Source organism: Branchiostoma belcheri, unplaced genomic scaffold (genome assembly GCF_001625305.1).
Source record: "Branchiostoma belcheri isolate BF01 breed outbred unplaced genomic scaffold, Haploidv18h27 scaffold177, whole genome shotgun sequence".
NCBI classification, from domain to species: Eukaryota; Metazoa; Chordata; class Leptocardii; order Amphioxiformes; family Branchiostomatidae; genus Branchiostoma; species Branchiostoma belcheri.
This window is the reverse complement of record NW_017803235.1, coordinates 357,869-370,297: the sequence shown is the minus strand read 5'-3', so window position 1 is coordinate 370,297 and position 12,429 is coordinate 357,869. Positions and strand designations below refer to the sequence as shown.

The 12,429-nt window shown below is 39.2% G+C and overlaps 1 protein-coding gene across 1 annotated transcript in view; it reads right to left on the bottom strand.

Annotated features, from left to right (window-relative positions):
• LOC109467163 (CD209 antigen-like) overlaps positions 1 to 8,185 on the bottom strand; it is a 23,132-nt gene extending 14,947 nt beyond the window's left edge. The window contains exons 1-6 of the mRNA XM_019765105.1: positions 8,146 to 8,185; positions 5,890 to 5,982; positions 4,179 to 4,271; positions 3,801 to 3,916; positions 3,459 to 3,660; positions 2,830 to 3,216 (exon numbers count right to left, since the gene is read on the bottom strand). Coding sequence (XP_019620664.1) covers positions 2,830 to 3,216; positions 3,459 to 3,660; positions 3,801 to 3,916; positions 4,179 to 4,271; positions 5,890 to 5,982; positions 8,146 to 8,185 — 931 coding nt within the window. The remainder of the gene's footprint in view (positions 1 to 2,829; positions 3,217 to 3,458; positions 3,661 to 3,800; positions 3,917 to 4,178; positions 4,272 to 5,889; positions 5,983 to 8,145) is intronic.
• Between the last annotated feature and the right edge of the window lie 4,244 nt (positions 8,186 to 12,429).

The following is a 12,429-nucleotide window of genomic DNA, read 5'->3' as shown; positions in this document are numbered from 1 at the left end:
TTGACAGTGCCCCTACTGTACTTGGTGACAGTATTATGTATATGTATTTGATAAGGGTATGAATGAATGTAATTATGCGAGGGGAATTGATGTGACATATGGAACCGAAGATCATCGTTATACGATGTTAAGTTCAGGTTCACTCTGCACTGATTAAAAAAAAAACGACTCCCCCCAAAACGTGACAAGACAAAGTCGTAAGTTGGCTGGTTTGTTAGTCAGTTATAGTTAACCAGCTAGTCAACCTAAGTTACGGCCTGGTCACATTCGTACAATTTTCATGTCGTAGGATTTTCAAGCAGACTGTGACAGACCTAACTTCCGACAAGAGTCTTTTTTTTATTCGTTCACATAGAAAAGGGTACAAAACATGGTGGTGCCGCACTTATTTTAAGTGGAAAGCACTTATGTTTACGGCACCACTAAATAAATACATATAATAAAGAAAAAACAAACGCAACTTTAAGACAGGCAAAACAGTAAATACAGGAAATTCAAAAGCGCAAGTCCGATTCCCCACCCAATGATAAATGATGGCAAAGAGAGGACACAATACATAGATAACAAAGGGGGAAATTGCCACTTGTGCCCACTACAAGAGTTGCAAATAGTCAATCCCAGCTACGACTGCGGAATGCCCACCACCTGCACATCCCCCGGAGTAGAACAAACACCTACAAAAACAGTTTCTTCCTGTACACTGCACGCCTGTGGAACCATCTACCCAGTGAAGTCACAGGGTCCGCCACAGTTAGAATTTTCAAGGCCAAATGCAGGAACCACCTCTCATCAGATTACTAACTTTTAAACAACTTTTTAACTTTTCTGACTTTCCAACCGTTCCATCTTTCCCTTCCACTTTTGATTATAGATATTATCATGATTACTTTATTAATTTGATGATGTTGTGTCTTTGATATTGTATAATGCATTGATATGTTTTGCTATTTTGATATTCGTAACTTGTTGTTAGGTCCTGTATATTGTATTGACTTGTCCTGTGTTGTGTTGTATGTACCAGTGGCAGCCGCCACCAGCCTTTGGCTGCCTGGCTCCCACTTGTAATGCGTTGTTTGGCATCACCAATAAATGAAATGAAATAACAACAATGAAAAATATAAATGTTCTATTGGCATGGCGTCTCCTTTTAACACAGAAAAACCATCACGCAGAAAAACCATCACTAATCTTGCTATCCTCCTTTTTTATTATTCAGTAAAACTTACATCTGGATGTTGCCTTTTTCATCAAGTAAACTTGATATGATTCCCCTATCAGAAGGACATTCGTTGCCTTCACTAAATAAGTAATAATAATTTATAAATCTTTGCCTTCCTGTTAGTAAAACGTTCACGTCTGTGGCAGACCATCATTTTTTAAGACTTGTTCAAGTTGTTGCCTCCCAAACTTCTATTAATTCGAGTGTTGCCAATTTTTACCAAGTGAACTTGGTTTGATTCTGCTATCAGAATATCACTCTGTGCCTGTATATTGTATCGTAAAAAGTAACAATAACAATAAAGGTAATAAAAATATTTAAATATGCATATTCTATTTGCACAGCGTATGACAGCATGACCATTCCCAAATGTGCTATTTTTTACTAAAATTCAGAACAATTTACATCTGGATGTGTCCCTCATTTTTTTTAAGTAAACTTGACTAAATAATTAATAATAATTAATAGAACTATGCATTTTTTATGGCACAGCGCTCACTTCCGTGACAGACCACCGTTTCTTAAGACTTGCTAAAGTTGTTGCCTCTCAAACTTCAATCAATTCGAGTGTTGCCAATTTTTACCAAGTAAACCTGATTTTATTCTGGCATCAGAAAAAACATAATGTGCCTGTACATTGTATTGTAAAAAGTAACAATAACAATAAAAGTAATAATAGCGTTTAAATATGCATATTCCATTTGCACGGCGTCTACTTGTATGGCAAAATGACCATTCCTAAACTTGTTATTTTCGTGTAATATTCAGGAAAATTTACATCGTCATGTTGCCCCATTGTTTATCAAAAAGTAAACTTGACATGATTCTGCCATTAGAATGACATTGTGTGCCTTTACAAATACGTAATACGATAAGTAATAAAACTATCCATGCTCTTATGCTCTGCATCGTTAAAAGTAATAACAATAATAAAAGTAATAAAGCCAAAAAATAATGAATATTTCAATTGGCACAAAGTCGATTTTTACAATTCCTAAACTTGCTACCTTCCGCTAATTTTCAAGAAAACTTACGTTTAAATGTTCCCTCTCTTTATCAACAAGTAAACATGATATTATATTTCCATAAGAAGGACATGTGTGTGCCTTGTCTAAATAAGCATACAATTCTATGGAAAGAAATGTGACTACCATTGCACATTGCTGCTTCATTCCATTTAATATTTCTACTGTGTTGTATTGGAGAAAATGTTGGTCTTCCATAGTTTCATTGTACAATACTGTTGTATTCTATTATATTCAGTATTTCTTCTGTGTAAATGTGTCTTGTAGGAACGTTTGAAGAAATGTTAGACTAAACCATTTATATAATCCCCTGTCAACAATTTTACTAGTTAGCTTGACTGCGGATGGCCGGAGAGTCGCTGTACTGTACGTAGTGGTGATAGTTCCACCCGTTGCCTATGGACATCCTAAAAAAGAATTAGAATAATCAGTAATGAGATGTTAAATGATTCAGTTAAGACATTGATACAAGAGCAAAAAAAATGGTATGCCGCCTTATTTAAATAAGTACTGAAGCCATGCCATGTTTAAAAAAGCCTGCAAAATGGTTTAAAGAAATAATGCGGATGCAGATGCAAGAAGTACCTGGAGCAGTCTGGCATATAAAATTAATCAGTCCGTTGCAGTCAAAGTCGTTCCACATGTTTTCCGTGGATTCGACTTCTGAGTAACTGACGCAATCTTCGCCATCCCCAGAGTCGTTCGGTTCTCCCATACCCCAGGAGTTGTACGGCCCAAGTGCAGAACCGTCCACCCACTCAAACCTTCCCTCTTCTCGCTGATCGTGCAGGCCGATCCAGAAAGCCCGATCGCTGTGCACGGAATTGTACAGGGAGACCAGGAAGGCGTTGGTCTCAGCGTCTCGGGGCATGGCGAGGGTGCCGCCATCTTCGCGACAGGCCGCGGCCGCACCGTTGAAGTTCTTTCGTGAATTGAAGGCCTTGTAGCAGATTCCACGCCACAGTGTGTAACCTTCAGGACAAGATGCTGGAAAACATTGTTTGTATCAGCAGTAGGCAAATCCTGATATACATGCAATATATGATTCATTAATAATATATCTACCCTCGGGTTTGTACTCAATAACAAATATTCAATATGACACAGTAAAACGTTGTGTACTTAAGGCCACACACACACACACACACACACACACACACACACACACACAACACACACACACACACACACAATTTTATGGTATCACGCATTACCTTCCTTCCCAATCTCGTGAAGACGCTGCTCTAAGGCGGCAGTTCGGGTTCGCTCGTTGTCCAGGTCGCGTTTGAAGGCGTCAACAGTTGTTGAAAGTTGGCGCATGTTGTCTTGGTCGCGTTTCAAGGCATCAACGGCATTGGTCAGTTGGTTGATGTGGCCTTGGGCGCTTTTAATTGTTGTGGACAATTGAGATATTTCCTACAAACGTACGTCAGAATGCCGAACGTGAGAAGCAAACTTACGAAAACTTGCTGAAATTCTTCATTGTACCATCCGTAAAAGCAAATTGAGAATGAGGAAACAGATGGACAACGGGCTTAATAATACAGGACTATTACCTCTTTATTGCTGAACGTCAGAGGGGCCAGTCCCAGGCTAAGCAGCACGGCGATGCCGGCGGCGAGGCAGCTGCGGTGGGCGTAGAGGAAACTACAGACACCCGGGTACGCGCGGTCTGGTAGGAAACCATACTTCGCTCAAGTTATTGTGTGCGTCAACACTTACACATAGTGATGCGCAGTTTGAACAAATTTACACATGTCACATGTATGAAATACGTACTTTTTTTACCAATAGAGATAATGGTACTATTGTATTGAATGTGCAAATCGCCTTTAATGTTCCACTTGCCATACATTACATAATATGCTCTATGTATCTATTATCAAAAGCAATGAAATTAAAAGATTTTCTTATTTGAATTTAAACTGTTTTGCCTGGAATGCCGGCGTTCTTGGCGTTGAGTGTGTTTCTAACGTCGTTCACACGTGCCTGGTGATCAGTCTCGGGTTGGTCCATGGAAGGGTCGGCTGGCCGAAAAAATCAAAACACAGATATTTTCATTTCTGAAAAAGGGCCTCTAACATACGAAACGAACAAGATAGGTACTATAAACGATTTACCCGAATAACAAGTACCGAAATTGGGAAAAAAACATAATGATGGGAACTATTTCAGTGATATATATTGTTAATTTTTCGTTTATTGAAACCACCTAACCGGACCCCGGTTTGGAATTGTGACCTCAGCACCAGAAGGCAGAGAAATAGTTCCTCGGACGTGCAAATTTACAATGGTTTCTTTTGTGCTTAACCCTCAACAGTACACCTTCCCAGACTGATTAATCTGTACACCTGGGGTCCGCGTGGACCTCAAAGCAGTTTTTTGCTAATTTTTGAAAAATTATCAACATGCTACCAGCTCATTTGTTTTGCAAATGGATGTGTAAACCTCTAAGTCCACATTACGTACAAAAATTATATATTTTGACCTCTTACATTTTTTTTAGTGAAGAAAAGACAAACAGAAGAAATACCCGATTTTTAAACCCTATTCAGACCGAGTTATTTTTTTAGGCCCTCGCCAACTTTAGTCTCAAATAGCGCCTGAACGACTTGAGCTAGAACCATCAAGTTTGGTGACCTTTCCTAAAATTTATCTGGGAAAAAATTCATATAAGTTTATCAAGTAAATGATTTTTCGTATTGCCATGCCAACGGGTTTCTGACAGGCATTTGATCTGTGACGTCACACATTTTACCCGGGTTTACGAAGTACACATCTTTAGTATGTGTATCTGGTCTGTGACGTAACAATTGTGTCCTGGTGTACTGCCGGCAACCGGAGGGGTACCTCTCGGTGTTCTCTCGGTGAGGTCACGACGTCTTTTTGTCAACGGGGCCCAGGTAGAATTAAAAGTCAGAATTAAATTCTTCTTGGGTCCCGGACGAGCCCAAAAATAGCCCGGTAGCCGCAGGGCGTCCCGCGGGGCCACGTAGGGGTCAAGCCCGAAAGTGCCTTTAAACAGCCCGGGAACTACCCGGCAGGGCCCCTTTTTTCAATCGGGGCTGAAGCATAACCAACAATTACGATCATCAGGGTCACCCACAATGACGGCATAGACGTACTGTGTCTAAATCGGTTCATATTTGTGAAAATGTAATTTTTTTACTGCTATGGGGCACACATGTAAAATGGTGTTCGAAGTGGTGGGTATACTATAAGTGACCGCGGATGAACCTAAATCAAACGAACGTTCGGTTCGAATTACGTCAGATCGAAAATGATTCGGTTGGAAAAAAAAGTTGGGCCTAAATTTGACCACCGTGATCTGTTAAAAAATATTGGGCCTTTAACATACGAAACGAGAAACACAGATAATATAAACGATGTACAAACGAACAACAGGCACATATAAGTTTTGAAAAATACTAATGGCAACTTTTTGCGTATATTATTGATTTAAATGATAATGCTTTTGCTACATTACAAAACTGTGTTCTCAACAAAAACCTACCCAAGTAGGCGAACAGTATCACAGACCAATCACGGTAACTTTAAAAAAAATCCCCAGCTTAAGTGAGGTTACAATCACAAAGCAAAGAAAAAACAGGATGCAAGAAAAGAAAGGAACATGAAACGCTTCACCTGGTATGTTGGCGTACGTGACGTCAGGTGTGTTTTCATCGTCTTCTGCGCGTGCCTGGTAATCAGTCTGGGATTGGTCCTGGGGTAGGTCGGCTGGACAAAAAACAAAGATGTAATATAGCATTTAAAAAAAATATTTGGCCTCTAACATACAGAACAAACAAAATATGAAAAAAAAACGATTTACCTGAACTAGAGGCGTACATAGAGTTGTTGAGTAATTTTCAAAGGGCGTTCGCAAGTGATCGCCAATACGACTGAGGCTGCCGCATACGTGTGGCGCCTAAAGAATAAGTTTTAAAAAAATGAAACTTGTATACAGTCATTCTTGGAGTGAGGCGTTTAACACAAGGTAGAATGTGCAAAGGTGACGTAAAGACGGTGAGCAATTTACCTTCATGAGATGCGTACGTATACATAGGGTTCTGCATGGATATGGTACCTGAGACAAGATGAGAAAATTAAATGCGTCATCTGCCAGAAAATAATACCAGTTAAAACGCCAATATTCTCGCAGCGGCGTTCCCAATTTATCCCCAACAAGACTGAGGCCACCACAGCAAACTTTCGTCTCGTAATAAAGTAAACGCTCGTCGCATTTCCGAACATTCGTGGCCATTTCCGAGTGAACGAACTTTAATTCCGAATATCCGCGACATTTTCGTGACTTCTCGGAGTTCTTGTGGGAATCACCACTTCCCGAAGATAACATGGCGACCGTAGACGGACCAGACCTTCGCCAGGTGGATTGAAGTTGTAGGTGCTGGTATTATAAATTTAGAGGGAGTACTGGGGTTGAATTATCAATGTTAGAACTAGCTTAGTGTTTAAGCTGGATTGGAACGTGAATGGTTTGGGTAACTCTGGACTGGAACTTGTGCAGGTTTTCATAAATTGCTGAACTCGATACGTGGGTAAGAAAAACACCACATTAATTTTTGGAACAGCCCATTGTGCTGGCATATATTATATGAATGCTAGAGATATGTCTGACTCAGTCAGCCTTCCGGATGTGCGTTTCTGACTCACAACTCCACCAACAGCCGGGTTCTATTTTGTTGTCTCAAACAATACTGTAGGAGCTCGCCCAGCATAGCAGACTGTATTTCACACTTGTCACCAGCATGACATTGATGTGCTACCTATATGTGTCAAGTATTTACATACAGTGAATGTGTGAAGTATTAACATACACATTTACAACAAGGTAATAAAAGACAGAAATGTCGCAATGAAAATAGCTACAAGTTTGTCAAAACTCCGGTCAAATCCTGACATAAACTTGTAGCCTCTACTAGACTTCGAGAGGCGGGTGGAAAGAGTACAAATCGGCCAGATAGAGAGATAGCATGTCAGGGGAGTTGGTCTGGAGAGAACAGCGGCCAACTGTCCTCCCCGGCAGACAAGCTCCCTTAGCATGCTTTCTCTCTATCTGGCCGACTTTTACTCTTTCCAACCGCCTCCCGAAGCCTGGTAGAGGCTACGTAAAAGGGACATTACACCCCTTCTGACACACCTTCATTCACCCTACCTGAATTTTGCGTAGAAGAAACGAATACAGAGATTGATAAATATAGCACAGGGATTCTTTGTTTGTTTTGGTTGAAGATTTCTTAGTCATGTGTAATTAACGGTGTTATATATACACCCTTATGAAGTTTGTGGGCGAAGGCAAACAAAAAAAAAAGTTGGAGAAGAACCATGTCTAGAATCGTACGCTGATCATATATTATATAAATCAGCAATTGGGGAGACAAATTACTTTGCTGGTCCGTCTACGGTCGCCATGTTATCTTCGGGAAGTGTGATTCCTAATTTCCAAGAACCAGGAAGTCACGAACATGTCGCGGACATTGAAAATTGAAGTTCGGTCGCTCGAAAATGGCGACGACCGTTTAATAAATTCGACAACCGTTCTGAGAAAAGGCGACGACAGTTTACGAGACGAAAAATCTATGCCTCCGCATGGGTGTGGCAGCTGAGAAAAAAAAAACAATTCATAAGCTTTTTCTAAGCTGCCACACCCATGATGAAAATGGATGTTTATCTTTGTCCATTAATCTTCAGCCAATTAAAATTAAGGAAGACCAATCAAAAATGAATTACGAGAAATAAAAATACCTAAATGCTTAATAGAATTTCGATACAGGACAGTATTAAATAGCAAATAAAATTATTGAAATTCTTTCTTTGTTTTCTCAATAGTCTTGAACAAAAAAAAATGCACAATGTCATTAAAGAATTGTACATCCTTACGTTTGTCTCCATCCTGAGACTGTTGCTCCTCTTCCGACATAATGGCACTATAGGTTTCTGGACAGCGAAATAAGACGTCCTACTCCTGGCAGATCGTAAATTTTGCCCAGTTTCTCTATAGAGCCCCACGCAATACAATTTAGAAAAGGAATCGATATCTTAAAAGAGAGAGAATAGTCAGCATTCTTGTCTTTGTAACAAACGAACCTTTTAAGGTTTTACATCAAGAAACAAAAGATGCAAGTACCGATAAAGATGTGAACATGTTGTCGGTAATTTCTAGAAGATTTGGAAAAGAATGATAAAAGAGGTGTTCAAGTGTATTTTAACGTTTAAAACATGTAAAGAAATCGTAATCATCTATTTTCCACCTCATACCAACATCTTTTTGCCACCAGCCTGTTTTCCGAAAATGTAATATAGGGGAAAAAGAGTTTACCGCTACTTGCTCTTTGTCCGTTTTTACGCCCACAATAATTGTCTGGCTGCTAAGCTGCCAGAAGATCACGGGGATTACTTTTTAGTAGGAGTCCGTTTTTTGTACATCACGTGAGAAAGTTTTTTTTTCAAAATTAGATGGAGGTCGTAGAAACACTTATTTCTCCCGGTATCATTCAAAGCTGATTTTGCCAGTAAGACAGATGGTGTCCGTAAGTATGACAGTGTTTAAGGACTTTCTTAATCGACACAATTGGCATTGACGTCGGGACCATATTAATTTCACTATATTAATGTCGCAGAGGTACGTAAAAACGACACGACAGGAACATCTGTCCTTCTATGCAGACCATTAAAATCGTCAACAATGGCGTAGAGGGATTATCTTTAAAATTCATGTTTACATTTCACGTCTGCAATATAAAAATAAAGAAAATAATAATGCGTTTCTGAAAATATACGAGAAAATGGCTAAACAATTCATTCTTTTTATTCAAATAAACAATGTCTTCTTAATCTTAAATACAAATGATGGGGGGATTGTGAATATTATCCCTATAATTAAGATTGTCTGGCCTGCTTGTAGAATGTGGAGTGAATTTAATCACCTGTTTAACAACACGACTTTTCCAACACAGACAGAGAAAAAAAGTAACTTATTTTATTCTTGTCCTGCGGGGCCCATATATATATGGGTTTCACATACAGTAACATCTATATAGTGCCCTGTATATTTGCGATTTGGGGGTGTTTCTCGTGCAACGCATCACACCGCAGCGAAACGCAACGAATGCGAAAGTAACTACGCCGCCGCAGGGCAAAAAAAGTCAAAGGTCTGTAACCTGATTAAGACATGAAATTTTTGAGAACAAGGGTTAACAAGACGTTTCCAGTGTTGTACATTACGCTATGCTTAATATTAGAAATAATATATCAAAATAAAGGTATTTGCTTGTCAGTGACTTCTTTGTATAATTCTAATGTTTTTAAAACCAAAAAATTAGAACGTATTTTCCTGTAACTCCGTAGTGAGTTTGACCAGCATCTTTTTACGAAATCCTGAATTGATTTTCTTCATAATTCACAGGGAAGATATCGTCACATCAAGTTAATTCTGGTTTTCGTCGCTAGCTGGCGCTTTTGAATAAGTGGATTTGTAAAAGCCAACTTATGGGTAACCTCCATAATTCAGAACCTATATCTTTGTGTTCTCCTATACTATATAGTATTATGCAGGCTTTGTTGTCATAGCATCGCCTAAAAGTAACCTTACATTCTTATATACTGAGTTGTGATGATTGAGTAATATTACTCTAAAACAGATTCTCGAAGTTGTTTTGAACATTCTTTAGGCTTTTGTAGGTGTTTTGGACGCGTCGGCCGTTTGTTTTGTCAGCTTTTATTTGCGTAATGTGGGCAGTTTATACAAAGTAAAGCTAACAAAATACACAGCCTAAAAAGGGCACTCAATGGTAAAAACGTAAAAAACAAGAGTTCCGAGATCTCATACCTCATTGAAATATGGGCTTGATATGTAAATGTAAATTTATTTTTTTAATTACGCAAATGACATGTGCATTAACATAATATATGCATCGTGATGTTAACTTTTGATTAACTTGCAGATGTCAAAAGACATTCCCATAATTCACCATTAAGAAATCATAGAAAATGTTCGTAGTAATTATGCAAATCAGGCCATCATTTGCAGAATTAGTATCTGTTAATGTTCCATCTGCCATAGGTTACATACATTACATGTTTGAAAGTAGTATAATGTAAAACACTGTAATTATAGAATTTCCTCATTAATTATGTAAGTCCTATAATTTGCGTAACTTGCATTTAATTATGTACATCTCTCTCACAGCTACCTACCAAAAATGATGAAAATACTCTGTTCCTATCTGGACTTATTTGCTTTCAAAGATTTCGCCCGAAGGTCCCCTGCAGTTCCAGAACAAGAGGCTAGGGGGACCAAACCCACACCACTTATTCCTGCCAAAAAAATCTATTTGTCACCAGAAATTCAAGACCATAGCATGTTCAGAACAAAAGATACAAAACCGGAAGTTCTGCTGCAGTACCAAGGTCATCCACCAGGAGACCCTTATTTGACCTTGACCTTCGTCTTCCTAAGACTTACCAGCATACCAAATATCATCATAATACATAAAGGCGTTATGAAGTTATGCTGACTACAAATGTGCGGAAACACAAACACACAGACACACACACACACACACACACACACACACACAGACAGACGCGCCAAAAACAATACCTCCATACAAGACAAACCTCTGTTTGGGGGGTAGTAATAGTGTACAATAGTATTTTTGTACAGGGCTCGATTCAACTGTTACCGGAAAAGGAAATAACAGTTACTGTTAGCGTCATTAGAAGTGAATATACAAGCGCGTCACAAGCAACTATATCCTACCTGTATATAGAAACGACGTGGAGGCCAGGTATGTAGAGAAGGATCCTGACAACACTGAACTGTAAAGTTAGGGGGGCTGAGAACGGTCAAAGTAATACATTTAGTATGCGCCTAAAGAGATCTTTAGAATATTTGGCATGCAAAACTTCAAAATGAGTTGATTTAGAAGCTATTGTTCAATGTGAAGACTAAACAAACAAATATATGTTTGTCTCCTATGACCTGGTGTTTATGCGAGTGTCTTGAAATTTCGCACACCCGCGCGGACCCCAAAAGAAAATCAGATATAAAATTTAAAAAAAAAATGGGGAAAACTTAGATTTCTGCACTGTATTTAGGGACAACTTTGTGGGTGACAATTACATCAAATTATATAGAGAACATATTTAGAACAAAATATTACAGAATATATAGTGCAGGGGTCCGCGCGGACCCCAGGTGTACTGTTTAGGGTTAAACATGATGTGCTGTTTTTCAGGTATCGTCATGATGCTGCACCTCTGTGACTGGGTCCAAATCTACGAGCTCGTCCCCTCCAACAAGGACGACACAAACCTTCTGTATTACTACGACGAGACGGCAGTTCGATCGCCCCACGAACTACTCTCTTACGACCTTGAACGAAATTACGTCAGAACATTGTCGATGACTCCTGATAAAGATATAGAAGATACAGGCGTGGTGCTGCTGAAGGGTCTGTCACAGATTCACTCTGATTGATGCCGCCATGTGCTTTCCTCTATGTCTACTATTTATACAACAAACCGGTCTTTGATCTTATGAAACGATTTTCAAACATTAAACATTTATATCCTTCCACGAAAGAGGTATTAAATTGTCTGCCCTTTACAACAGTGAGACCCGAGCGCTAAATAAAACATTTTGTTTTGAAAATCCACTTCCAGAGTAGACTACCAAGGAAACACAACAATTTAAGCGCTATTTTATAAGTGCGTAACTATCGGCGAATTCATAACTTTGTGCGTACTATTTTCTATACCCAACTCCTAAACTCCGTGCATGTGGGATATCCCTGTTTTCCATTAAATAATATTATGTACTGCTACGTGTACGAAACTGTCCAAACAAAGTCCTTCCGACGGCTATCGTAAAGTCCCGGTTCCCAGAACTTCGACACGTAGTTTCCCGTCTATTTATAATGTACATGTAGACTGATGTAGTCTTTATCTACATGTAAGACGAAACCGGACACTGCGTTTTGCTAAGTTTAAGTCCGAGACAAAGATGTTCTCCCTCCCCATAACGGCGACGTAGAGTAACTCGCTGCTGCGGACCGACATTCCAGAAGAGTTTTTTTTTTTTTTTCATTCCAACATTTCATGATGACAGCACACCCAAGGACGAATACAGGACAAGACAATTGTCACTTGAGTTAAGTGAAA